Consider the following 25,221-nt stretch of genomic DNA (forward strand, 5'->3'; position numbering starts at 1 on the left):
ATATATATATATATATATATATATATATATATATATATATATATATATATGAATACATATATATATATATATGTATTCATATATGTGTGTGAGTAACAACAAATAATGAAAAATAATCCCATAAATTTAAAATAGAACAAGGGGAAGATATATTTTAAACAAAATTTTGCAGAATTTTTTTTCAGAAAAACAAAACAAACAAACAAAAAAAAAAACCTTTTATTGTTGGAGGAAAAATAGTACTTTCCTGGACTGTAAAAGTTAATTTTCTAGAAAAAAATTTTGTTTTCAAACTAAACTATATAACCAATTTTGAACATATTAGAGTTTTATTTTATAGCAAGCTAATTCTACAGTTTGCACTAAAACAGGGGATATTAATAGAGAAGCAATTTTTCTTCATTTTTATTCTCATTAAATACAATTAATTACTTCTCTTTTTCATATACAAAAAAAAGAAGTATTAAAGCTCAAACTAGCAATTTTAACACTTACTTAAGCATTGCATTATTGAGTTTATGTGCACTGGTTAAGGTAGGAACATTCTTCAGCAAGGCCAAATAGAGAATGCAAAAACGATTATAATTTATTTTTGTCAAACTGCACAAAAAAGAAGCCCAAAATAGTCTTTTCAATATTAATTCTGGAATAAAAGAGTATTTATAAAAAAATTAGAAGTCAATTATTGTAGGTAACAACTTATTCAAAAATATACTTAGATATCATTTGTAATTTTTGAATGAAAATTGCTTTATATTTTGGGGACATTAGTTTCAGACATCGCAGTTACAATTCATGATTTTGTTTTCAAATAAAACAAACTAAACAGCCTGAAAATTTAAATTTTTTATGTTGAGATCATGAAAGACAGCAAACAAATACCTCGAAGTTAAGGCCAGCAGAGGACTAAACAGAAAAACCAGTAAAATGCAATAAGAGATTTCTGGAGTTCTTTGATCTTACAGTAGTTCATCAGATGACAAACAAGGAAAAATAAAATTGGGTCAGTAGGCAGTAATGATTGTAATAGGGTTAATGTACTGACAATAAATAAAGGTAATGAATTATGTAACAAGATATATGTTGTCATCAAGATATTCTGGGTACTGAAAAATTGTAAATTACATTATTTTGGAAACCTAAGTCTAAAATTGATTAAAATTAAAAGGTGATAAGTTCAAAATTCTGTAATATTTCCTTACAAAAGAATAAAAACTTACCTCACTTTGAGAAATGTTTACAAATTGTATACCCAACAGGAAATTGTATCTGTAATTTTTAATGCAAATAAAAAATAGGCAGATAATTTCTCTAGCTCAAGAAAGACAAACAACTGATTTGAACACACTTTCAGCAAAACTGTTGCCTAAATTATAGGCAAATATGCAACATCATAACATAAAGATATTCAAATTCAGTTAAAAGGGGACATTATTATGCACTTGTAATTTTTAGCTTAAAATCTAAAATGAGAAAAACAAATGCCACAGAATATAGATCACCCTGCTTATGAGAGAGCAAAGATAATTCATTCTCATATTAAATCCTGCATCTTAGAAAATACTCCTATACTATTCTTCATTAAAACCATTTTTCAAAAGATAAAACATTTTTAAATAACTGAGAATTTAGAAGCTTGCTGTTTTTAGAAGCTGTTTATTCAGTGAATAAGTAGTAAAGTATCATTAGAGAAAAGAAAAAAAACACTTTTTTTTTTTTTTTCTGCCAGGTGGATTTCTTCCCAGTGCTGAGAATTACATCCAGTGTCTAAGCTTGCTAGGTCAGTGTCTATTACTGAGCTATATCCCAGGCCCTGGGTTTTCTGAGATAGTGTCTTGCCAACTCAGGCTGACCTTGAACTTACTATGATGCTTTTAGCTGATGTTGTCCAACCCAATCCTTTCAAGAACTGGAGATAATCCCCACTTTATGCAACATGGGATTTTCTACAGAACTGTAAAGATAACTCAAGACATCTTCTTTGTTACTTAAAGGAGTTCAGGGTCTTCGAGCCTCCGGGTCTGTGATTTGGTGTTCGTACAATGATGTTCATGGCATGTGCATGCTATGGAGTCCTGAATACCTTTATTACTCCCTCAATCATTTCTCTCAGATGCCCTTGGGAGTTTTCATAATTTAGTCATTGGTAGCCCTGAGGGACCAATTAGACTTAAGTTTTACTACATTCTTCATCAAGGTTAAAACAATAGAGTTTTGTAAATAGAAATGACAAGAAAATCCACTTAGAAATGAGTATATACCATGTGTGTCTTTCTGATTCTCGGTTTCCTCACTCAGATTGATCTCTTCTAGTTCCATCCATTTGCCACAAATTTCATGATTTCCTTGTTTTTAATTGTTGAGTAGTATTCCATTGTGTAAATAGACCACAATTTTTGTATCCATTCTTTGGTTGAGGGACATCTGGGTTTTTTCCAGATTTTGACTATTATGAACAAAGCTGCTATGAACACAGCTGAGCAAACGTTCTTGTTGTTTGGTTGAGCATATTTTGGATATCTGCCCAGGAATGGTGTAGCTGGATTTTAGGAAAAGAACCTAAACCTCCTGTTCAGATATAGCCTATGGACAGCTCAGTTTTTATGTGAGTTCAGTAGTAAGAGAAGCAGGGGCTATCCCTGACATAGACTCTGTTGCCTGCTCTTTGATCACTTCCCACTAGTGGGGGGAGAGGTCATTTCCAGGCCACAGAGGAAGAAGACGAGACTTGTTAGGCTGGAGTCAGATAGTAAGGAAAGAGGACTTCCTCTTTCTGAGAAATAGGGAAGGGGAATAGGGGGAAAAGGGAGGGAGGGTAGGACTGGGAGGAGATGAGGGAGGGGGCTACAATCAGGATGTAAAGTGAATAAATTATAAAAAAAAATTGAGAGACAAAAAAAAAATGAAGTCATGAAATTTGCAGGCAAATTGTGGGAACTAGAAAAAATCATATTGTGTGAGGTAACCCAGAAGCCAAGAGACACACATGGTTTTTACTCACTTATAAGTTGATATTAGACATATAATATAGGATAAACATACTAAAATACATAGTTCTAAAGCAGCTAAACAACAAGGAGGACCCTAGGCAAGATGCTTAATCCTCACTCAGAAGGGAAAACAGGATAAAATCTGAAGTAGGAAAAGACAGTGGATAGGACAGGAGCCTTCCACAGAGGGTTTCTGAAAGACTACCCAGCAGGGTATTGAAGCAGATGCTGAGACTCATAGCCAAACTTTGGGCAGAGTGCTGGGAATCTTACAGAAGAAGGGGAAAATAGAAAGACCCTTATTTCTTTGACAAAGTCTGTTCTCAGGAGGTTGTTCACCCAGTCTCTTACATTTCAGTCTTCTCTCAGAGCCCAGCAGTAATGACTGTCATCCACTGCACCACCTCTCCAACCTCTATAATTCATGTTCTTTTTTTTCAAGTTTAGAAAAATAATCGTTATTCCAGAACACATAAATTAAAAATCATGTGCAGAACATGGCACGGTTTGTATTTTATTTTACTTAAGATACATAAACAGTTGAATGACATGTTTTTGATATTGTCTTCCATATGGACATTATGTAGCTTGTCCTATAGTATACTTTTGGGTAGAGGATGTGATTAGGGTGCATTATATAAAACTCCCAAAGAATTAATAAGCATACTTCATATTCTTAATTGATCTAACAGATAACATTTTGCTCAAAAATAATTGTAATAGCAATGTTTAAGTTATGAGTATGTGTGTATAAACAAATAAATTATAGAAATACACAAGACTAATTCATCTTTCAATTTCTAACACTATGTTAATTTTGTGATTAGTACTAGGTTCATCTCTAGGGGTTATTATGTGCCCAGCCATGGGTTTGAGACTCAGTTAATGGTATGGGGAATGACCTTTATCTTGTAGAAAAGGCAAAAAATCCAATTATTCGTTACTCGCATAATATTTTTGCCACTAATGCAACATTGGACAAAGCTTTTATAGGGAAACCAATCAACTAAGCAAGACGGCTGATTTTTCTACTGCAGTAGAATGAATAGAACCCTTTAGCATTATGAAAGCTGGCCAAAAGGTTTGATGCTTCCAGGTTGGTACCAACGTGACTTTTCTATGCCCTGTGACTCCATGTGGTACCTTCAGCAATGAAAGTTCTTACCATCAAAGTCTTGATAGTAATTCTTAGTTAGGACTTCTCTTGCTGCTATAAAACATCATACCCAACTTGAAATCTGGATTGCAATGCCTCCAATACCTCCAGCTTCCGCCCCCTTGTTTATTGTTCAAAGTTGTTTTAGATATCATGGGTATTTGTGACTCCTGATAACGTTTAACACTATTTTTTCAGTTTTGATGAAGAGAGAGATTATATTGCATCTGTTGACTGTTTTTGGTAGGATGCCATTTTCACAATATAATCCTGCTAACACAGAATGTGGAAGGTCTTCAGCCTTTGGTATATTCTTTGTTTTTGTTTTTCACTTTTGTGTCACAAAGTTGCATTTAACAAATCTTTAATTTCCTTAGATTTATTCCAAAATATTTTATTATTAGACATTATTATGAATAGCAGTCTTTCCAATATTTTTATATTTATATATAGATATTCTTCTGACCTTGGTGTATTAATTTTGTATCCTTATACTTGGATAAGTATTCTATCAGCTGTATGTGTTTTCTGTTGGCTTTCTTATATGTAAAATCATTTTGTCTACAACTGAGGATGCTTTGATTTCTTCCTCTCCTAACTCTATCCTGTTTACGTCTACACATGTGTTATTACTTTAGCTAAGATGGCAAGCTTTATATTTAACAGTAGTGATCAGAATGGATATTCTTGTCTTAGTCATGATTTTTGAAATTTTCCATTTAACATAATGTTGACTGTAGGCTTGTTTATTATTTTTTATTATGTTGGCATGTATATCTTGTATTCTTAGCTTTTCTATAACTTTTCTCATGAAGACATGTTTGATTATGGTAAAGGCCTTTTAATCATATAAAGAGGTGATCACGTAGACCTAGACCCTTTGCTCAGATATAGCTGATAAGCAGCTCACTCTCCATGTGGGTTCCCTAGTAAGGGGAACAATGGCTGTCTCTGACATGGACTCTGTTGCCCCTCTTTGATCATTTCACCCTAGTAGGGGAGGCATTCCTAGGCCAAGAGAAAGAAGATGTAGGCATTCCTAATGAGACTTGATAGGCTGAGAATTAGAAGAAGGGGATAGGATGGAAGAGGGATGGGAGGTGGGACCAGGAGGAGATGAGAGAAGGGGTTACAATTGGGATGTAAAGTGAATAAATTATAAAAAATAAAAAAAAATAAGAGAGCTGGTGTACAGATGGATCTACCTTTATGTGTGATCTGGTCTTTCTTGTGGCATTCAATATTTTTTCTTTGTTCTCTATTGTTAGTATTTTAATATTATATTACAAGGCTGAGTACTTTATGATTCTCTCTATTTAGTTTTCCATATTCCTCTTGCTCCTTGATGACCACTTTCTTCCTTAGATTTAGGAAATTTTCTTTTGTTTATGTGTGCCACCTCACATAGATTATTTCCTTTCTGTATGTCTTGTTTCTCTTCCTAAAATTTCTTGCTAGATTTTATTTACTTAAATTTATTTTTCATAATTAATTCATTTTACATCCCAATTGTATCCCCCTCCCTCATCTTCTCCTGGTCCCACCTTCCCTCCCTCTTCTGCCATATTTCCCTCCCCTATTTCAAGTAAACTCAAGAAAATGACCTTGCTATGTTCTTTTAAAAAATATTTTATCATTTCATTTTTATTTATTACAAATTATTTACTTTGTATCCCAGCAGTAAAGCCCTCCCTCACCCCTCCCTATCCTGCCCTCCTTCTTCTCCTCCCTTGTCCCTCCCCACATCCACTGATAGGTGAGGTCCTCATTCCCTTCCATCTGACCCTAGCTTATCAGGTCTCATCAGAACTGGCTGCATTGTCTTCCTCTGTGGCCTGGTAGGGATGCTTCCACCTAAGGGGGTGTTGATCAAAGAGCAGCCACAGAGTTCATGTCAGAGACAGCCCCTGTTCCCCTTATTAGGGTACCCACTTGGAAACTGAGTTGCCATAGGCTACATCTGTATCAGGGCTTCTAGTTATCTCTATGCATGGTCCTTGTTTGGAGTATCAGTCTCAGAAAAGAACCCTGTGCCCAGTGTTTTTGCTTCTCTTGTTCTCCTTGTGGAACTCCTGTCCCCTCCAGGTCTTAAATCTCTTCCTTCTTTTATAAGGTACCCTGCATTCTGCCCAGATTTGACTATGAGTCTCAGCATCTGCTTTGATACCCTGCAGTATAGTCTTTCAGAGGCCCTCTGTTGTAGCTCCTGCCCTGTTCCCTGTTTTCTCCCTCTTCTGATGTATATCCCGTTTGTCTTTCTGAATGAGGATTGATCATCTTACCCAGGGTCCTCCTTCTTGCTTAGCTTCTTTAAGTGTACAGATTTTAGTATGTTCATCCTATATTGTATGTCTAATATTCACTTTTAAGTGGGTATATACCATGTGTGTCTTTCTGTTTCTAGGATACCTCAGGATGATCTTTTCTAGTTCCCACAACTTGCCTGCAAATTTCATGATTTTCTTGTTTTTAATTGCTGAGTAGGGAGGGATACTATCTAGAATATATAAAGAACTCAAAAATTAAATACCAACAATTCGAGTAATCCAATTAAAAACTAGATACAGAGCTAAACAGAGAATTGACAATAGGGGAATATTGAATGACAGAGAAACACTTAAAGACATGCTCAATGTCTTTAGTCATCAGAAAAATGCAAATCAAAACGACCCTGAGATTTCACCTTACACCCATCCGAATGGCTAAGATCAAAAACTCAACTGACAACACATGCTGGAGAGGATGTGGAGAAAAGGGAACCTTCCTCCATTGCTGGTGGGAATGTGAACTTGTACAACCAGTTTGGAAATCAATCTGGTGCTTTCTTAGAAAATTAGAAACAGTGTTACCTCAAGATCCAGCTATACCACCCCTAGGCATATATCCAAAATATGCTCAAGTACACAACAAGGACATTCATTCAACCGTGTTTGTAGCAGTTTTATTTGTAATAGCCAGAACCTGGAAACAACCCAGATGTCCCTCAACTGAGGAATGGATACAGATCTTATGGTACATTTACATAATGGAATACTACTCTGCAGTTAAAAATATTTTTCTATTTTAATTTTATTTATATATTTATTTATTATAATTTATTCACTTTGTATCCCCCCCTGCAGCCCTCTTACTAGGGAATCCACTTGGAAACTGAGCAGCCTATGGGCTTCCTTTGAACAGAGGGATGAGATTCTCTCCATGCATGGTCTTTAGTTGGAATATCTGTGTCTGCAGGCCCCCCTTGGGCCCAGGTATTTTGGTTCTGTTGTTCTCCTTGTGGAGTTCCTATCTCATCCAGGTATTTCTATCTCCCTCTTCTTCCATAAGGATTCCAACACTCTGCCCAGAGTTTGGCTATGAGTCTCAGTATCTCCTTCAATGCCCTAGTGGGTAGAGTTTTTCAGAGGTCCTCTGTGGAAGACTCCTGTCCTGTTCCTTGTCTTCTCCTACTTCTGATGTCTGTCCTGTTTGCCCTTCTGAATGAGGATTAGAGTCCTCCTTGTTGTTAAGCTTCTTTAGGGCTATAGATTTTAGTATGTTTGTCTTATAGTATATGGCTAATATCCACTTATAAGCGAGTATATACCATATGTTTCTTTCTGCTTTTGGGTTTCCTCACTCAGGATGACCTTTTCTAGTTCCCACCATTTGCTTGCAAATTTCGTGATTTCCTTGTTTTTAATTGCTGAGTATTCCATTATGTAAATGTATTACACTTTCTTTATCAATTCCTCTTTTGAGGAACATCTATGTTGTTTCCAGATTCTGGCTATTGAAAATAAAGCTGCTATGAACATAGTTGAGAAAATGTCCTTATTGAATGGTGGGACATATTTGGGGAATATGCCTATGAGTGGGTTAGCTTGATCTTGAGGTAGCACTATTTCTAGTTTTCTGAGAAAGTCCCAGATTGATTTCCAAATTCTTGTACAAGGTTACATTCCCACCAGCAATGGAAGAGGGTTCCTCTTTCTCCACAACTTCTCCAGCCTGCATTATCACTTGAGTTATGTTTTTTTTTTTTTTTTTTTACTTTTTTATTTTTAATTTTTAGTTTATTCACTTTGTATCCCAGGTGTAGCCCCTTCCTTCATTACTTCCCAATCCCACCCTCCCTCATCTCCTCCCATGACCCTCCCCAAGTCCACTGATAGAGAGGTCCTTTTTCCTTTCCGTCTGACCCTAGCTTATCGGGTCTCATCGGGACTGGCTGCATTGTCCTCATCAGTGACCTGGCAAGGCTGCTACCCCCTCAGGGGTGGGTGGTCAAAGAGCCTGCCACTGATTTCATGTCAGAGATAGTCTCTGTTCCCCTTCTAGGGTACCCACTTGGACGCTGAGCTTCCATGGGCTACATCTGAAGACCCGGGGTAAGATGATCAATCCTCACTTAGAAAGACAAATGGGATGGGCATTGGAAGTAGGAAAAAACACGGAACAGGACAGGGGACTACCATAGAGGGTCTCTGAAAGATTCTACGTAGCAGTGTATCAAAGCAGATACTAAGACACATAACCAACCCTTTGGCAGAGTGCAGGGAATTATATGAAAGAAGGGGAAGTTAGTTTGACGTGGAAAGAATAGGAGCTCCACAAGGACCAAATATATCTGGGCACAGGGGTCTTTTCTGAGACTGACTCTCTACCAAGGACCATGTATGGATATAACCTAGAAACTCTGCTCTGATGAAGCCCATGGTAGCTCAGAAACCAATTGGTTTCCCATAGTAAGGGGAACAGGGACTATTTTTGACAGGAACATAATGGCAGGCTCTTTAACCTCCCCCCCCCCCCAAGGGAGAAGGGGAAGTCACGGAGGAGGACTTTGCAGCCAGTCCTGAAGATACCTGATAAAACAGGGTCAGATGAAAGGGGAAGAGGCCCTCCCCAATCAGTGGATTTGGAAAGGGGCAGGGAGGAGATGAGGGAGGGAGGGTTTGGGAGGAAATGAGGGTGAGGGATACAGCTGGGATACAGAGTTAATAAAATATAACTAATAATATGTTAAAGTCTTTATTCCACTTGTACTTTAGTTTTGTGCATGGTAATAAATATGTATCTATTGACATTTTTCTACATGTAGACATCCAGTTAGACCACCACCATTTGTTGAAGATGCTGTTTTGTTTTCCATTGTATGGTTTTGGCTTCTTTGTCAAAAATTGTTTCCACAGTTGTGTGTGTTTATTTCTGTGTCTTCAATTCTATTACAATGGTCCACCAGTCTGTTTTTGTGCCAGTACATGCTGTTTTTATTACTGTTGCTCTATAGTATAGCTTGAAACCTGGGATGGAAATAACTCCAGAAGATCTTTTATTGTACAGGATTGTTTTAGCTATTCTGGGTTTTGTTTTTGTTTTTGTTTTTCCGTATGAAATTGAGAATTGTTCTTTTGAGCTCTGTAAAAAAATGTGTTAGTATTTTGATGGGAATTGCATTGAATACATAGATTGGTTTTGGTAGGATAGCCATTTTCACTATGTTAATCCTACCAATCCAAGAATATGAATATCTTTCCATCCCAGAAAATGCTGAATGCTGAAATAAAGAATGGTTAATAAGCAACAATATGTTGGTTACATATTAGATGTCATCTGCCTATATCATGGGAAAATAAATATGAAGAAAATTATCAAGTCCTGGTGGTAGCAAATTCATTCCAGATATTAAGAATATGGCAGCAACCCCAAAGAGAAACTTTGAGATAGAATATTAGGCAAAATAATATTAAGAAATAATGTCACAGAATCTCTCATAAATGACTAAAATAAAACATTTAATTCATACTATGTAGTAGCCCTAGATTAACATCTAATGAAATATTTTTCACAGGAATGATCTTCTCTCTATAATTTTCTTCAGGGCATTATTGACATCCTTGTTCCTCAGGCTGTAGATCAGAGGGTTGAGCATGGGCACAATGATGGTGTAAAATATGGAAGACACTTTTTCTTCATCCACGGAGCTGGAAGATGATGGGTTCAAATACATAAATGCAGCAGAACCATAAAAGACAGCAACAGCTGAGATGTGGGAGCTGCAGGTGCTGAAGGCTTTGGTTCTGCCCTCAATGGATTTAATGCGCAGGATGCTGATAATGATGAATGCATAAGAACTGAGGATAGTCAGGGTTGGGGCCAGGATATTAATACCACTAAATATTAGAATCATCAACTCGTTCACAAAAACACTGGAGCAGGAGAGTTTAAGGACAGAAATAAGGTCACAGAAATAATGGTTGATCAAATCAAGTCTGCAGAAATGAATCCTGAACATACATCCTACATGAGCTGATGCACAAACTACACCTATAATATAAACTCCTAAAACAAGTGAAAGGCAGGAATGTTGAGACATGGTCATACTGTAGAGCAAGGGGCGACAGATGGCAGCATAGCGATCATAGGCCATTGCAGCCAGCATGTAACATTCCGAAATAGCAAAAAGGAGAAAGAAGTAAAGTTGAGTCATGCACTCAGGGTAGGAGATGTCATTCTTCTCCATCACAAAGTTCACCAGCATTTTTGGGATAATGACAGTAGATTGACAGAGGTCAATGAAGGACAGGCTGCTGAGGAAGAAGTACATGGGGGTGTGAAGGTATGAGCTGAGCAGGATCAGGATGATCATGCCCAGGTTGCCCAGCACTGTAAACAGGTAGATTCCAAGGAAGAGGAAGAACAGGGGCAGCTGCAGCTCTGGTTGGTCTGTTAACCCAGCAAGAAAGAACTTGACCACTGTGGAGTGATTGACTTTTTCCATTGTCTCTGTTCAGATTCTGAAAGAAAAATATATGGTCTTTTGAGGGACATGGTTGCTCTTCTTTTGGAAGCAGGAACCCCCTAACTGTATATCATCACTTCCCTTTATACCACCTCCACTATGCGGATGTTGTCTCATTTTAGTATTTTCTAAAATTGAATTGTAAAAGTAATGATATTGCATAGAAAACATTTTATTTATGTTCGTAATGTTTAAAACATTTTATTCTTAATTTTCTATTTCAACATGTCAAACCTTTGAATGTAGTACTTTTAAATACTATTTCTAAACCACATCATTTACTAAAAGACACATTTGGGCAAGTAAAGTGGCTGATTTGAATCATGACTTTAGACTCTTTTTAAGAGAATAATTCCATCTAACTCATAAATGGCAGAGGCTTATCAATTGATCTTTTTTTTTAACTATGACCAAGTAATTGTTAAGCAAACGACAATTACTAACAAACAAGTAATCAAATTGAACAATGTGATAAAGAGCTAAAGAGAGAATTCTCAGTAGAGGAATATCGAATGGCAGAGAAACACTTAAAGAAATGTTCAGCATCCTTAGTCATTCAGGAAATGCAAATCAAAACAACCCTGAGATTTCACCTCACACCCATAGGAAGGGCTAATATTAAAACTCAAAGGATGATGCATGCTGGAGAGGATGTGGGGAAAGGGGAACCCTCATCCATTGCTGATGGGAATGTAACCTTGTACAATCACTTTGGAAATCAATCTGGTGTTTTCTCAGAAAATTAGGAATAGTGCTACCTTAAGATCCAAATATACCACTTCTAGGCATATATCCAAAAGATGCCTCACCATTCAATAAATACATTTGCTCAACTATGTCCATAGCAGCTTTATTTGTAATAAGCAGAATCTGGAAACATCCTAGACATCCCTCAAAGGAGGAATGAATACAGAAAGTGTGGTACACTTACACAGTGTAATACTACTCAGCAATGAAATTTGCAGGCCAATGGTGGGAAGTAGAAAAAAATCATCCTGACTGAGGTTACCGAGAAGTAGAAAGACACGCAAGACTTATACTCACTTATAAGTAGATATTAGCCATATTATATAGGATAAACATTCTAAAATCTATAATCCTAAAGAAGCTAAACAACAAGGAAGACCCTAGATGCTTAATCCTCACTCAGAAGGGCAAACAGGATAGACATCTGAAGTAGAGGAAGACAAGGAACAGGACAGTAGCCTTCCACAGAGGATCTCTGAAAGACTCTATCCAGTTGGGTATCAAAAGAGATACCTAAGACTCATAGCCAAACTTTGAGCAGAGTGCAGGGAATCTAATGGAAGAAGGAGGAGACAGAAAGACCTGGAAGGGACAAGAGCTCCACAAGGAGAATAACAGAGCCAAAACTCCTGGGCCTGGGGTAGGGGGGAGCTTATGCCTGCAGAGACTGATACTCTGACCAAGAACCATGTATGGAGAGGACCTAAGCACCCTGTTCAGAGGAAGCCCATAGGCTGCTCAGTTTCCACGTGGATAACTTAGTAAGGAAGCAGGGGCTGTCTCTGGCATGAACTCAGTAGCTGGTTCTTTGATTACCTCCCCCTTGGGGTGCAGCCTTGCCAGGTCACAGAGGAAGATGATGTAGCCAGCTTTTTGAGAACTGATAGGCTAGGGTCAGGTAGAAGGAGAAAAGGTCCTCCCCTATTAAGGGACTAGGAAAAGGCCATAGAGGGAGAAAAAGAACAGTGGGTGGACCTGGGAGGAGACCAGGGAAGGGGCTAAAGCAGGGACAGAAAGCGAATAAATTGTAATGAATGAATGAATAGATAGATAGATGATAGATAGATAGATAGATAGATAGATGATAGATAGATAGATAGATAGATAGATAGATAGATAGATAGATAGATAGATAGATAGATAGAATTAATGGACTGCACTTCATTACTGTAGCCAATAAACTAAAATTCTTCTGCTTTGATTTTGAACCATGTTTATCAATTTTATTAAGGAATTTAAAATATTTTCACTGATAGGGATTTATGTATTTATTTTCTTTAAAATAATATTAATAGATTAATTATTTCTCTTTATATGTGTTGTGGAAATGACTTTCTGATTTCTTTATAACTTTTTTAAGTATAAAATTTAAGTAATGCTTTAATTTTGGATTATTCAGTAATGCAAACCTTTACACTGTTAATTCCCCACTAAGCTTCATGTTAATTAAGTCTTGCTAGTTTAAATACATTACATTATTATTGAATTCAGTATTAAATATTTCAAAATTTGTTTCATGGATCATATGCAAGTGAATTATTTATATATTGACATACTTTCTTTTCACTTAAACATAACTTATTTTCAATTCAATATGTTTATTGAACATACTTGCCAAAAATTATTAAATTTTTCAGAGAATTTTATTATAGAACAAAGCTTATTTACTTTTTCTTAACATTTTCAATAAATCTTAAATCACATAATTATAAATACTTATTCACAATTCACTGATCTCTTATTAATGTTGCCTATTGATGGTGAGTTTTAAACAGTTATAATAGATATTAAGTTATCCAAATTTCCCCATAGAATATGTGAATTTTCTTTTTATGCTTTTCATTGTTCAAATTTTGGGCTGACTCTCACAAAGCAGGAATAAATCACTTCATATCTAATAAACTACTTTTATTACACATCCTCTTATTGATAGTAGCATGTTGCAAGATTTATTTTAGCGAGTATTGCAAATAATGATGTTCTTTGTCATCAGTTACTTCTACTGTTAAAACAATTTTGAAAGCTATAAATGTATTAAGATCACATTGGACCGTAAGAATGATGCTTAATTCATATTCAGAAGGGCAAATAGAATAGACACCTGAAGCAGTTGAAGAGAGGGAACAGGATGGGAGCCTATCATAGATATCTTTTGAAAGACTCCACTCAGGAAAGAATCAAAGCAGATGCTGAGACTCACAGGCAAATTTTGGACAGAGTGCAGGAAGTCTTATGGAAGGGTAGGGGTCATAGAGGACCTGGAGGGGACAGGATCTCCACAAGGAGACCAAGAAAGCCAACAAATCTGTGCCCAGGGTGGCCTGCAGAGACTGATGCACCAACCAAGCAAGTACCATACATGGAGAGGACCTAGACCCCCTGCTCAGATGTAGGTAATAGGCAGCTTAGTCTCCATGTGGGTTCCCTAGTAAGGGAACAGGATCTGTCTCTGGCATGGACTCTGTTGCCTGCTCTTTGATCACTTCCCCCAGGCCACAGAGGAAGAGGATGCAGGAAATCTGGATGACACTTGGTAAGCTGGGGTCAGGTGGTAGGGGAGGAGGACTCCCACTTTCTGTGGATAGGGGGAAAGAGAGACAGGATGCAGCTGGGAAGAGAAGTGGGAGGAGGCTATAATCAGAATATAAAGTGAATAAAGTATGAAACATTTTTTAAATAGCACTGTATAAAACAGCAACAGAAAATAATCTAATTACTGGGAATAAATCTAACAAAATCCATGCAATGCATAACTTTTGAATCATCTCCAAAGAAAGAAGAGTCTACCTAGTATTAATATGAGAAGGGATTAACCCCAGCCATAAATTAGGGGACTCATCCCTACAAAGGTAATAAGTCTCTGAAACTTATTTACCAGTTAGAATAATCTAATTCCTATGTATAACATCTTAACAAATAATGAACACCTCATAAAATGACTAACTCCTGAATGGGTCACTGAGAAATTTATGTTCCAGTTTTATAATTTTTGGAAAATATCTGTTTATCCTAACATGATAGAGAATTAAGACGTTGATACTCAAAAATGTCACAAATATTGATGGCTAGCTGCACAGCATTGATATAATAGTGTGCTATCCCTTATGCACTGTATGTAGTTTTCTCCTTTGAGTCTCATGCATCAGCATGTAGGATTAGTAATTCATGCTTACAATCCTTGCATTCAGCTTGCCTCAGTTATGGAAATTTTATATCAAACTAGTATTTCTGCCAAGGAAGATAGATGATAGAAAGCATTGATCTCATCCCAGCAGGAGTCACAGTCTCTCATAATATCCTTGCAGAAATAATGGGGAAAAGGAAATGGGTTCTTTACAGTCATTGTGGAATTCATTTAACTACAAACAGCAGTTTATGCAAGGGTTCCTTAAGCATATGTAGATTAAGTCCAATTCATATGAAAAACTAAAGAGATACTTTCAACTCAATGAAACAAAGAAATTCAAGGAGAAAGAGAAATTCAGACAATTTCATGAAAATACAAATCTTAAAATATAACAAATTATAGTATGTTATTTTAGATTATTGTAAGGCATTTTATTCAGTGATTCCCTAAAGGATATCTGCTGTGTCTTCTCAGGTCAGATACTCCTGAACCGGAATACAGCCAAGAGCTCACAATGCTGCTTGATGGCTGAGCCAAGGGGCCTCTTAGTGATCACCATTTACCACACCTATGCCCCAGCGAAAGGGCCTGCTGGTGCTTCCGTTTCTTCCATGAAGTTAACAGGCACTAATTTAAAGCTATTATAACATATTTCAGAAAATGGATGGATGTTCTAAATAAAGACAGAACAATGGCAAGACAAAAAAATACAGAGGCTGAAAGATGTTTGGAAAACATTTGAAGGTGATATAATTAGTATACAGCTTACGTGCTGCAAGACAACTTATGATATTTGAAAGCATAAAAAATGCATCTTTTAATAATCATAAGGTAATATTATGGTAGTTTGCTTTTTCATTATTGTTCACAGATTATACTGAGCCTTAAATCTAATGATAGTCCACTTTCAAAGATTTGGAAAAAAAAAAGATTCCCTTAATTTCTTTGGTAAAATTACAAAGGTTTACTTACATTGATTCTGCTAAATTCTTCATGCATGAAACCCTTTTCTGCTGTGACAGACACAGTTAGCTCCTTCAGTTCCTAGACTATATGACAATCATCTACTTTTTAGATTGCTGTTCATTCTACTTGAAAGAGTGTCACTGAGCCCTTTTTCATTGTTATCTGGTAAATATGTATTTCCCTTAATATCCCATCTAAAACTGTGGTTCACATGAAGTCAGCTTCCAAAATCTTGTAATGGACCTAAAAGGCACTAAAGATGTTTTAATTTCTAAACCACAGATGTCCTTGGGCTGTAAACTAAACTACTAACTAAATGACAAGTTGGACTTATTTGCTTATCTCCTCAGTTCTGCATGTTTGTCACACTGCAGGTTTTTAAAGGCACTCTCAGGAATAAGTGATGAATTAGATGAGTGAATGGGAATATTCAATTACTTCGGCCTGACTTCCAACAATAATTGCTCCAGACCTTAAAGTCCTAAATGACAAGTGCGAGCATATGACACAAACACACTCACCTTACTTCTGCTGAAATTATCAATATCAAGTTTTATTTGCTGTTTGTAAATGGCGCTGATCCTGGGCATTGGGAAAAGCAGGCACCCAGAATTAGTATTGAGAAAGCAAGGCTTGATCCTTAAAGGCAACAGTATCTTTGAGTTTGGTCTGAATCTCAAGTCAGCTTCTGCATTTTCAGTTTCACCCTTGCACAAACCAGAGCAGTTGTGAAGATCTGTCCTGCTTTTAATTTCTTCAGATACCGTATGTTAGGAAATAAATATTCTCTAGGGAATATCATTATTTGAGAAACATCTCTCAAGAAAAATAAGCAATTATCAGTGTAACTCCCCAACTGCCACCTTGTTTCTCAAAAGGATTCTTATCATTTATTTTAAAAATTTTTTTAAATTAAATTATTTATTAATTATAATTTATTCATTTTGTATGCCAGCGATAGCCCCTTCCTCATCCCCTCCCACTTCTATCCCCCTCCCTTTTCTCCTCCCATGCCCTTCCCAAGTCCACTGATAGGGGAGGTCCTCATCACCTTCCATCTGACCCTGCCCTGCAGGTCTCATCAGGACTGGCTGCATTGTCTTCCTCTGTGGCCTGGTAAGGCTGCTCCCCCCTCAGGGGGAGGTGATTAAAGAGACAACCACTGAGTTCATGTCAGAGACAGTCCCTGTTCCCCTTTCTAGGGAACACACTTGGATACTTAGCTGTCATGGGCTACATCTATGCAGGGGTTCTAGGGTATCTCTATGCATGGTCCTTGGTTGGAGTATTAGTCTCAGAAAAGACCCCTGTGCCCAGATTTCTTGGGTCTTTTGCTCTCTTTGTGGAGGTCCTGTCCCCTCCAGGTCTTTATATCTCCGCCTTCTTTCACAAGATTCTCTGCACTCTGCCCAAAGCTTGGCTATGAGTCTCAGCATCTGCCTTAATACCCTCCTGGGTAGAGTCTTTCAGAGGCCCTCTGTGATAGGCTCCTGTCCTGTTCCCTGTTTTCTCCCTCTTCCAATGTCTGTCCCATTTGCCTCTCTGAGTGAGGATTGATCATCTTATCCAGGATCCTCTTTCTTGCTTACCTTCTTTAGGTGTACAGATTTTAGTGTGTTTATTCTATATTATATTTCTAATATCCACTTATAAGTGAGTATATACCATGTGTGTCTTTCTACTTTTGGGATACCTCACTCAGGATGATCTTTTCTAGTTCCCACCGTTTGCCTGCAATTTCATCATTTCCTTGTTTTAAACTTGTACAACCACTTTGGAAATCAATCTGGTGCTTTCTCAGATAATTAGGAATAGTGTGATCTTAAGATCCAGCTATGTCACTCCTAGGCATAAATCCAAAATATGTTCAAGTATACAGCAAGAACATTTGCTCAACCATGTTCATAGCAGCTTTATTCGTAATAGCCAGAAGCTGGAAACAACCCAGCTAGCCCTCAACGGAGAAATGGATACAGAAATTGTGGTATATTTACACAATGGATCCCTGTCATTTCTAAACTCTCAAACCTAATAAAGATTTTGAGTTTGTGGATCACCAAAAGTCCGTGTTAAAATACTTACTCTGATCCAGCAGGTATGGGTGGTGTGTGAGATTCTGCACATTTTTTAGAAGCCTTTGACTGACACAACAGTTATCAACCACAGAGGAGTAATCAGGTTTTAGAGGAACAGTGACTTTCCTGATGAATTATATCATATTGATTATATGTTTAACATTGTTTAAATACTAAATATAGTCATTGCCTGGCACATCACATGAATGTTATGAACAAATTCTCCAAGAATCAAAACTGCCTTGCTTTGCTCCTAGTTTAAGAATGCCAGGAAAACAATAGAAAGGTCTCAATGAAGGGGATGGGGGCTCCACTGGTACTACAGAAACACATGAGTTATTTCATGACTAAATAGTTAGAAATCAGAACACTGTAAAGTTTCAAATTATCAAAGTGTTTTCTAAGACTAAATAAACTAATCTGATCAATCCTAAAAATATTATATAAACTATAGTTGAAAGAATTTTTGGGACCAGGAGGAGAGGAGGGAGGGGGCTACAGTTGGGATGTAAAGTGAATAAATTATAAAAAATAAATTTAAATTAAAAAAAATTTAAACCTAGCAAGTAATAATTTTGGATGTATCATAGCTTTATTTAAGTGTTCTACATGTTCTGCATTTAAGATATGTTGGATTCTTGTTTTACATTTTAATTTTTATTTGTTTTTATCAATACATATTAATTTATATACAAATATACTTATATATAACATTAGAATTGAATGTGTTCTTTTTATTCAGGCACCAAAGATAAACAGTAGAATCGCCTTAGTTTCAGGATCATGAAGGATTAAGAAGATTCTCCGATAGTGAGGTCCAACCATTTAATGTGCTCAATTTGACACATGGCATAATTTTAGAGTGCCCAGGAGACAATGCTACATAGCTGTCTATCACTCCACTTACCTCTCTGCCCTTCATGTAAAGTCCTGGACAAACCTCCAGGATTTGGAGGTTTAAATATGGAGGATCAAAAACCTGTAAGTTAAAGTTGTATACTAATTGGAAAATAATCATAGAATTCACCCAGCCTTACCCTACATAGATAAATAGATAAACAAACAAACAAATAAACACCACGAAACATCTCTCCTGGCTAGTCAGGTTATTGTGCCTAATGATATGGTATTTTTCCATTGTATTTTATATATACACATATATATGTAAATATACATTTACATATATGTTATTTACATCATATATAAATATATAAAATGATTATGTACCACTTTTTCTGATGTCATCATAGGTGAAATTATGGTCCACTTTTGATATGGATAATTTTCAGTAGTACAAGGGGCTTGTTTTTGTTCCAATTAACACTATTACACAGAATTTCTTTTTTCTTCTTTAAACCCTGGATCTATGATTCGGGTTTGTGTCTGTTTGTTTTTATTGTGAAAAAGTGGTCTTTGATGTACAGGGAATACATCCGAGTGTAAATATGCCATAGCATTTAGTCACAGGGATAGAGCGGGCATTTAGTAGAATGGGTTAGTTTCAATTTCTTTTTTTTTTTTATATGTGGTCATTTAAAAAAATCATTGCTGAAATAAAAATTGTTAAGTTTAATTACTTTTGACTTTTCACAAGGTTTCTTTTATTGTTTTTTCTTGGCAAAGAAAGGATTCATCATATTATACAGCTTAAAATCCAGCAATGAAGGAAAGTCAGGGTAGGAACTTAAAACAGGAACTGGGAGGCAGGAGCTAATGCAAAAGCCATGGAGGAGTGCTGCTTACCGGCTTGCTCCCCAGGACATGCTCAGCCTGCTTTCTTTTAAGATCTAGGACCACCAGCCCAGGGTTGTCACTACCGGCAACTGAGCCCTCTCACATCAATTATCAATCAAAAAAAAGTGCACCACAGCCTTTCTCACAGGCCAATGTTGTGGGGACATTTTCTCAGCTGAGGTTTCCTGTTCTCAAATGGCTGTGGTCTTTAACAAGATTTCTTGAAAATCATTGCTTCAAGGGTTTCTTTATAAATGAGATTTAATGAACTTGAAATCAGTTATTTATATATTATCTCACTTTTAAATCCAAATGTAAAATAGGTCAGAATGTCATTAGTATTTAACATATCCTTAAAGCATGCATAACACTAAACCTTAAAGAATCTGATTTACAAAATGTACTCAGTTACATTAAGTAAAAAATGTACTTCCTTGGAATGATCACAAACTGTCGACAGTTAAGACAGTATGAGTGTCAGATATTTCCCTTAAGTAATTCATAAGAGGAGTAAGAAAACTATTAAGGATTTAATAACCCTTAAAAATTATTCTAGGACCTGGAGAGCAAGAAGTTATAAGAACAGAAAATTCTACTTGTACATCTTAGTCACAATCACTTTGGCTAAAATATGGAATTAAAAATTAAATAATTAATGGATAAACCACAAGCACACTGGATTAGGCACAGACTCAATATATACAATTGTCTTTAACAGAAATGTAAAATTACAGTTAGGAATTTAAAGTAATATACTAAAAAGGAAGGTAATTAAGATCCTCTGAAGAATAAATAGGCTAGTAAGTGGACTTTTCCAGGCATTTTCAAAACTAGAAATCACAAACATAATATTTCTAAGTTTCATTTTCTTCCACATTGAAGGACAGCAGTAGCAAGACCTCTAGAAATGTGTCCTTAACATTGAAAATGGAAAGGAGATTTTTTAACCAACTGTACAGTCAAAAAGATATACGGTTGATGTGGTTGACTTACGGTAAATAGGTTGATGCCATCCTCAGCCTGGTTTTACTTTTGTCTCTATGATGAAACTCTATATGACTAGTGTTTTGGAGAAAATAGGATTAGATGATTACATGAGATAAAACAAAAATATCTGAATAAATTATTAAAATATTAACAAATTTTTTTGCATCCTCCCATGGTTCCTCTATGTTACTTATCTTCTTTAGATATAGTTCCATCCATTTGCCTGCAAAATTCTTGATTGCTTTGTTTTTTATAGGTGAGTAGTATTCACCTTATCAGAGAGTGCCAACTCCTGACACTATTAAGTATACTCTGCTAAGTTTGTAGACAGGAGCCTGACAGATTGTCCTCTGAGAGATTCTACCCAGCAGGGCCTCAAAACAGATACCAAGCCAAAATGTTGGGCTATGTGTAGGGAGTCTTATGGAAAAGTGGGAGGAAAGAGAAAAGGACCTGGAGGTGACAGGAGCTCCACAAGAAGAACAACAAAGCCAGCTAACCAGGACCCCGATGGGCTTGCTGAGACTGAAGCATCAACCAATGACATTGCAGGAACTGTATCTAGACTCCCTATAAAGATGTAGCAGATGGGCAGCTTAGGTTTCATATGGGTTCACTAGTAAGGGAAGTGGAGACTTCATTGGACAGGAACTCACTTGCCAGCCTCTTGATCATTTCCTCCAGGCAGGACTGCTCTGCCACGCCACAGGGGAAGGAGACAAGTTTAGTCCTGATGCAACTTGAACTGGGGTGGATGGTAAAGGGAGCTTACCTTTTCTGAGGAAAGGGGGAGAGGAAGTGAGAAAGGGTAAGACTGGGAGAGAAGGAGGAATGGGACTACAATAAGGATGTAAAATAAATAAAAAATAATAAAAATATTAACAAATAAATTAAAATAAATAAGATCAACTCAAGTGATGTATCAGTTGATGACTCTATTTTAATAAATAAATCTCATATTAGTTCAGTTTGCATAAATGATTTCTTTCTAGAACTTTCTTCAGGGCAATACTGACATCCTTATTCCTTAGACTGTAGATCAAGGGGTTAAGCATGGGCACAACAATGGTATAGAACACAGAGGAGACTTTTCCTTGGTCCATGGAGCTGACTGATGATGGCTGCAGGTACATGAATGCAGCAGACCCAAAGAAGATAGCAACAGCCGAGATGTGGGAGCTGCAGGTACTGAAGGCTTTGGACCTGCCTTCAATAGAACGAATCTGCACGATGGTGGCAATGATGAAGATGTAAGAAGTGATAATAGTCAAGGTTGGGACAATGATGTTAAATGTACCAAAACACAGAACCAGCAATTCATTAGCATAAGTACTGGAGTGAGCAAGCTTTAGGAGGGGAAGAAGATCACAAAAGTAGTGGTTGATCACATCTAAGTTACAAAACCGTATTCTGAGCATGAGGCCTGTGTGAGCTGATGCACAAACCACACCAATAATATACACACCTGAAATCAGGGAAACGTAAATCTGATAGGACATGGTTACATTGTAAAGCAAGGGGTTACAGATGGCAACATAGCGGTCATATGCCATTGCAGCCAGCATGTGACACTCTGCAATGGCAAAAATGAGAAAGAAATAGAGCTGAGTCATGCATCCAGTGTAGGAGATGATGTTCTTCTCTGTCACAAAGTTCACAAGCATTTTAGGAGTGATAACTGTGGAATGGCAGAGGTCAATGAAGGACAGACTGCTGAGAAAATAGTACATGGGTGTGTGCAGGTGGGAACTGAGTCCAATCAGTGTGATCATGCCCAAATTTCCCACCACGGTGACCACATAGATTCCTAGGAAGAGGAGAAAGAGAGGCATCTGGAGTTCTGGATTCCTTGAGAGCCCTGTCAGGATGAATTCAGGCAATGTGCAATAGTTTCCTGCTGCCATATCCTCTGCTCAAATGTCTGCTCAAAGAAGAGAGAAATATATGTCTTTTACAGTGACCATTATTGTTTAATTTAAGAAGAATTTTACATGCACATGACTTTTAGTTATGTAAAACTTAAGTCTCTTTATAGTGGTTAAACCTACAGAAACTTACATAAATAAACTCTCTTGTTTTGTTTTGTTTTGTTTTATCAAGATAGGGTTTCTCTGTGTAGCCTTAGCCTTAGGAACTCACTCTGTAGACCAGGCTGACCTCAGAGATCCACTTTCCTCCTCCTTCTTCTCCTCCTCCTCTTCATGTTCATCTCTTCCTTCTCCTCCTTCCTCTCTCTCTCTCTCTCTTTCTCTCTCTCTGTTTCTCTCTTTTGTTTTTGATTTTAAAGTAAAGGCTTTTAAATTGTTAAATTTAATAAGTTTAAGATAAACTTTCTTAATTTAATATTTAACTGTCATTATTTTCTTAAAATTCAGAATGCATGCTACGAAAAATGCTACCCTGAGCACTTTGATCATTTCAATAGCTTCACACCAATATCTTGACTTGAAGCTTGCATCTCCTCTATGAGGACTACATCTCATAATATCCTAAGGTGATACAGAATCTACCAAAGGAGAAAAGTAATCAATAGTCCCAGCCAGCTAGAAACCCTATGATTACAACAATTGCAAGCATGGCAAGATGTCCTCAAGAGTGCAACAGTGACACTAAAATCTTAGTGGTAACCAACTGGTATCTAACTGGACTTAAGACATGCTCCACAGTAGGTCGGGTAGTATAATCTACTATTCATGCCCAGTGAAGTCACAGACTCTAGAGGAGCACCTACTACTCCCACTTTCTTAAACCAGTATAATTTCTAATTGTACTTAAAATACTTATTTTTGCATCTGCAGGTAGGATTGATTCTCCACTCTCATCAAACAGTCTTTGTCACAGTTAGAGACCATTATAGAAATCAAAACTGGTCAAAATGCAAATAACTATCTGTGAGTTTCTCAGTCCCGATTGATGTATCTATTACATGACATCTACACCTAAGGCTCAGAGCACATAACAAAGGGTGGATGAAAAGATTATAAGAACCAGAAGATCAGAAAGTCTGTTTGAGACATTATCTTGTATAATGACAGAGAAGCTACACCCATAAAATATCAAATTGTGTTTGACCAGCACAATGACAATACCAATTGATATGCCAACTGAGTTGGAGGAAATCTCATAAAGCTTTATTCATAGATCAAAATTTCAAGCAATTAATGGTTGAGCAGAGAGTGAGACTAAGTCTCCTCTGGAGTTAAACTATCTAATAGGTTCATCAATCCCAGTGTTTAGCTCTGCATCTATATCAGCAACAAATGGTCTCAGAGGGATATGTATGTTTAAATATACATATATGTTTTATATATGTGTGTTTATATATCTCAGAGGGAATTTGAGAGAGTTGGGGCAGGGGAGGAGTTGGATGGAAGAGAAGTGGGTGAAAATAATGTAATGTAAATATAGTACTCACATATAAAATTATCAAATAAACTTTTAAATTAAATTATAAAATGAAAGCTATGTTGGGGCTTGAAAATCTGAATACTTGGAGTGAATATGAATGAGTAAAAGTGACTGACAATCTGAAAGCATTGTTCCTGAACAGCTGAAAACGTTGGCTTAACTATCCCAAACTCTCCAGTGATGGTCACAGCCTTTCTTTACAGACATTTTTATTTCCATACATTTTTAGAAATCATGTTTTTACATGACGTTATTAGAGCTTTTTATTTATTAAACTTGCTCTCATCCGTTTTCACACATGTGAAAACATGCTGTCACTCTTCTCACTTTCTATTCCTATAACTACTCCCCATCATCTATATAAATTTTTTTTTCCACATTCTGGTGTTGTTTTGTTTTTTTCTGTTTAGGTCTCCACCGAAGCCATGTGTATGGCCATGGCTCTGAACTATCCACTGGAGTGGGAAGAGCTCACCAATGAGTTTACAACTCAAGATGTATCTGCTTCTCTCCCAGATACTATTGATAGCCACTAGCTAGCACTGAGGGATAGAGCTTCAGCTGCAGCAGATAACCCTAGCCAGAAAGCAATAGTAGAGTCATGTCCCTAAGATGGTATTTGAAATTTAATGTTATTAAAATTAAGTGACCTGTGTAAGAACCATCATCTGAAAAGATTCGTCTACAATTAGGTCATCCATTGCTTCTGGACTGATTCTTGAGAATATCTGAATCAGTTGTGGTTAAACCGTGAGGTACAAATGCAAAGCACCCAATTCCTTCTCACATCCAGTCATTTACCAGTGATGCTTTAGGGGTTATTTTTATTAGTTTTTTTCTTGCCTTAATAACTGTATAAAATAAATAATTGTTAACTGCTACTTAAAACAACCAGCTGTGATAAATCATTAAAAAAATGCATAATTATTGGGTGTGTTGGTTACTAACACCCTACCAAATTTTAAACAAGTTTTGGCTAGAAACTTAACTTTTTGTAAACTGTCACAGTGTGCAAAAGCAGAAACATCCCGAGGAAGCACAACCTCTTGATTGTCATCTTCTTTTATGCTAAATGCTAAGCACGGTGATCACCCTCTCTACCAAAACAAATTCCTAAATATGTTGGAGGTGAATTATTAAACACATAAAATATTTTAAATCAAAATTTTTGTTACTAATACAACTAACTAATTCTGAAGAAAACTTGTAGACAAATCACAAAAGCTGAGATTTAAATATCTGAATGA

General features: G+C 36.7%; 2 protein-coding genes across 2 annotated transcripts; both read right to left on the reverse strand.

Annotated features, from left to right (window-relative positions):
• Window positions 1-9,973: 9,973 nt before the first annotated feature.
• On the reverse strand, window positions 9,974-10,909 carry LOC129687625 (olfactory receptor 146-like). The gene has a single exon (XM_055622095.1). The coding sequence runs from the start codon at window positions 10,907-10,909 to the stop codon at window positions 9,974-9,976; it is 936 nt and encodes a 311-aa protein (XP_055478070.1).
• Window positions 10,910-21,525: 10,616 nt separating this feature from the next.
• LOC129687544 (olfactory receptor 8G1-like) lies at window positions 21,526-24,330 on the reverse strand. The gene is made up of 2 exons (XM_055622008.1): window positions 24,321-24,330; window positions 21,526-22,463 (listed from the first exon to the last, which is right to left on the reverse strand). Exons 1-2 carry the CDS (start codon window positions 24,328-24,330, stop codon window positions 21,526-21,528), a joined length of 948 nt encoding a protein of 315 aa, XP_055477983.1.
• Window positions 24,331-25,221: the final 891 nt, after the last annotated feature.

This window comes from Psammomys obesus, unplaced genomic scaffold (assembly GCF_907164565.1).
Source record: "Psammomys obesus unplaced genomic scaffold, mPsaObe1.curated_primary_1811, whole genome shotgun sequence".
Classification (NCBI taxonomy): Eukaryota; Metazoa; Chordata; class Mammalia; order Rodentia; family Muridae; genus Psammomys; species Psammomys obesus.

Bases quoted from the DNA above. Each gene is read 5' to 3' on its own strand.
- LOC129687625 (XM_055622095.1), bottom strand. From the start codon at position 10,909: ATGGAAAAAGTCAATCACTCCACAGTGGTCAAGTTCTTTCTTGCTGGG.